This window comes from Chrysochloris asiatica, unplaced genomic scaffold (assembly GCF_000296735.1).
Source record: "Chrysochloris asiatica unplaced genomic scaffold, ChrAsi1.0 scaffold00007, whole genome shotgun sequence".
Classification (NCBI taxonomy): domain Eukaryota; kingdom Metazoa; phylum Chordata; class Mammalia; order Afrosoricida; family Chrysochloridae; genus Chrysochloris; species Chrysochloris asiatica.
The window spans coordinates 31,519,311-31,523,138 of NW_006408525.1; the positions used below are offsets into that span (position 1 = coordinate 31,519,311).

The 3,828-nt window shown below is 55.2% G+C and overlaps 1 protein-coding gene across 1 annotated transcript in view; it reads left to right on the top strand.

Annotated features, from left to right (window-relative positions):
- The first annotated feature begins 595 nt into the window (after positions 1-595).
- WNT3 (wingless-type MMTV integration site family, member 3) overlaps positions 596-3,828 on the top strand; it is a 60,633-nt gene continuing 57,400 nt past the window's right edge. The window contains exon 1 of the mRNA XM_006833529.1: positions 596-788. Within this exon, the coding sequence (XP_006833592.1) occupies positions 709-788 (80 nt within the window). The 5' untranslated portion in view covers positions 596-708. The remainder of the gene's footprint in view (positions 789-3,828) is intronic.

Sequence of the window (3,828 nt, forward strand, 5' to 3'; positions counted from 1 at the left end):
TCCACGCGCCTCTCGGACACCCGGGAAGCGACCTCCTGCGGCCAGGTCGAGTGGCCTGCGGATCGAGGATTCGGGAGACTGCAGGCCAGGAAGGGGTGCCTACTCCAACCCCCCTGGGACCCCTAAGTGCTGCTCTGCCGGAGAGAGGCTTCTGGAAACATCTTTGTGCTTTTTCCACTCTCGATTCCTCACGGGCTCAAGTGTTAGGGGTCATGATCCCCCGAGAGAAAGGAGCCACCCATCAGTGCCCACGCCAACCTGGCACCTCGAAAAACGCCCTACTCCGAGTCCCTGCTCCCTGAACCTGGTTGGCTTGGGGCCGCAGCAGTCCCAGGCTAGCAGAAGGTCCAGAGTGCGTATCCCCCCAAGTTGCCAGCTAGTCTAGGGCGCGGGCTTTGCCCAAGTTTGCCAGGCGCTGCCGGTCCCCGCGCCGAGTCTTGGGTCGGGCGGGAGGGGCGCGTGATTGACAGGCTGAACTATAGACTCATCTCTTACCTTAGGCCGCGGGCGCTGATTGGCTGCTCGCTGACATCCTCAAACCCGGCTGCTCCGCGCTGGGCTCGCGAGGGGGGCGGTTACGGGTGGAGGTGCGCTTCTGACAAGCCCGAAAGTCATTTCCAACCTCAAGTGGACTTTGTTCCAACTGTTGGGGGCGTCGCTCCCCCTCTTCATGGTCGTGGGCAAACTTCCCCCTCGGCGCCGGTTCTAATGGAGCCCCACCTGCTCCGACTGCTCCTCGGCCTCCTGCTCTGTGGCACCAGGGTCCTCGCCGGCTACCCAATTTGGTGGTAAGGTTCGCCTCTCGTCTGCCCGCTGCGTCCGGGGGAGGGAAGAAGCACCGGCTAGGGGTGGGCTGCGACAGGGCCGGGGCTTCTTTCTCCTTGCCTCCCTCCAGCCCCCCACCCGCTCGCCCCTCCTGGATTTTCTGCTGGTGTCGCCTTCAGGATCCAACTCCTGGCTTTCATAATCACCGTCTTTACTGCCACTCGCTGCAGAGGCTGGGCGACTTTCCCCGTCTCCGAAGGTTTCTTCTTCTTAGATCCTAACCCCCACCCACCCACCCCAGTTTGGGAACCCCGAGACCCTCCATTTGCTTGCAGCGGGCTTTCTGGAAATCCAGCGCTGTCCCTAGGGCCCAGCCACTCCTCTTCTCCATTTTGGGGTCTTCATGGGCAAAATCATCTAATTTCTTGACTGCCACCCCATCTTCTCCGGGAGCCTCCATCAGATTGCCCCACAATAGCCCCCCCTCCTTTGCCTTCTTGTTTCAGAGAGGCTTGGGGCTCCTGGGGACAAGGGAATTGGGGGGATTTCACTAGATTTTTCCCCATTGCTCTAGATTCATCTTAAGCCTGCGAAGTCAATATGTTGTTTGCTGTTCTGTGATGCCGTTGAATTCGGATTTTATTTATTTCTTGCCTCGTCCACCCTGGCAAAATGGGGGTGGTGGTGGTGGTCCTTGAAATGTAGTTGTTTGGGAGGGGATGGGCTTGTTCTTTGATCAAAACCCCAATTCTCCATGTCAAATTCGTTCCTTTTGGAAAATCGGAGGACTGAGGAGACAGGGAGAAAGGAAGGACACAGTCCGCCTGAGAAATGCTGATACAAAAGACATTTTAGTGAATAGATCTGGGGAGCGGGGCGCCGTACTTGGGCATATGTGTACGTGGGTCTGGAGGGGCAACTAGGAAATAAACAGTCCTTTGGGCGCTCCAGATCCCGGGAGTCCCCTTGTTTTCTAAAAGGCCCCACTGCCCCCCGCCCACCTCACAGGTCCTAGGGGCCAGAGGAGAAAGACACTCTGAAACCAGTTCTCTAAATTACACCCCGCCTCTCCCAGGGCTCCAGCCCCCTGCATTCCAGAAAACTTTAATTAAAGAATTTTCCCCTCCTGGATGAAGAAGAGCCTAGGCCTGGGGGTTGGGGGGTGCAGAGGGAGAATTTGGGATCCGAGAGGAAGAGTGGGGCCTGGCTCTGGGGTGCAGATGCCGCCTGTGTGCCCCCGCTTTTCCTCCCTTTTACCTCAGAGCCTTGGAGATGGGGGAATAGAGCCAGTGAAATTTGGGGGCCACACCCCACATTGGCCTTCAGCTGTTTGGAGTGGCAGCATTTGTGTCTGGGTGTTTGAGGATCTCTAAGGACCGGGCTGGGGGCAGGAGAAGGACATGGCTGAGAGTTTAGAGGGTGCTATGAGCTGGTTCCAGAATAGACATCCAAAGGAAGTCTTTCTTCTTCATGATCCATCCTTCCCTCCTTCCCTCGGCACTGGGCTGCACTGAGGCCTCCTACATAAAGAAGTCTGTGGCGTGGTCAGGGACTCTGGGATGGGGGCTCTGTCGCTGGGAAAGTCTGGTGCAGACACCAGTCCGGTCTCGCCGGCCATTCCTGCCCCTTCTTCCTATCCCTGGACCTAGGCCATGCTGTTCTTTGCCTTTAGGGGAACCCGGTGGGAGTGAGGGTAGGAAGAGAAGGCTTGGCCCTGCAGGCAGTAAACATCACCGAGGAGAGTCCAGGTTTCCCTACCCGCTGTACTGGAGGAGGCACGTCCTGGGGCTGAACTGGACAGAGCTGGGTGGCTATGTAGTGGTGGTGGTTGTGGTGTGTCTGGTGGTGTTATCTTGAAGAGCTTCAAGATAGGAACCACCCAATGGGAAGAAACGATGAGAAAAACAGTAAGTCTAGAAGGTCTGGACATTGGCCCCCACAGAACGCTAGACACAGGCTTGGGGTGAGCAGAGGAACCCACTGCAGTGGGGGACAGACTACTGCTTTGTTTGAGCTATGTGACATGGAGATGGGAAAATCCAAGTAGGCCCATGTGTGTGTGTCAGTGCCTGTGGCCACCCCTATGTATGTGCACATGTGTGTGTCCATAACACTCAGAAATGTCATCTATACGCTAGTGTGTCTCTGTATATAGGAGTGTCTGGGCTTGGGCCTGGCAATGTAAATGTGAATTAGTGCAGGGTCCCTGGAGGAGCCACTGCCTGTGACAAGGTGAGGCTGTGTTTTTGTGTCTCTGCATAAAAGTGTCAGCAAGTGACTAATTCTGTGTGTGTATGAGAGTGAGAGAGAGAAAGACTAGTAGTATCTATACCCACGTAAGGGTCAGTTCCTATGTATGCTTGTGACGCTGGACATGTGTGTCGTGTATATGTGAATACTGTGTGTATGTAAGTGGTGTGTGTGTATGAGTGGAGTGTATGTGAGTGTTATGTGTGTGACTGTTGCATATGAACTGTGTATGTGACAGTTGTGTATGTGTGTGCCTTCATGACAGTGTAAAAGTTTGGGTGCGTGAATATCAGTGTTCAGTCTTGTAAGTATGTGTGTGTGACTCTCATGTCCAGAACCTTGTGAGGGCTGTCTGGGTCTGTCTCCAAGTACCAGTGACCATGATTGGCTGTGATTCTGTGTCTGTGAGGATGTTTGCAGACAATGGCCTGGAGATGTGAATGTTGGGTGCTTGAGGAGCATCCATGATTCTACAGGCAAGATCTCTGATCATAGGCCCAACAGGAGACAGAGTCCTATGGGTGGGCTCCGAGGGGCACAGCTGAGCTGGGAGCCCAGGACTGGTGGGGGCAGGGAGGCAGAGCCCACCTGTCTGAGAACTGCTTCAAGCCTTCTTTTCTCAGGTCCTTTTTTGGTCCCAGAGGTGGAGTGGAAGATGAGTCACCTCTTAGGGCTGGGGCCTCAGGGTCTGGGACAGTGGAAGGGCCTCAGATTCCTGTTCCCACTCTGCCCCCAGGCAGGAAAAGTAAGTCCTTTTAGCCTCTGATTCCCTCCTACCTGCCCTCCTTTACCAACACAGCACGCTGAGATTTC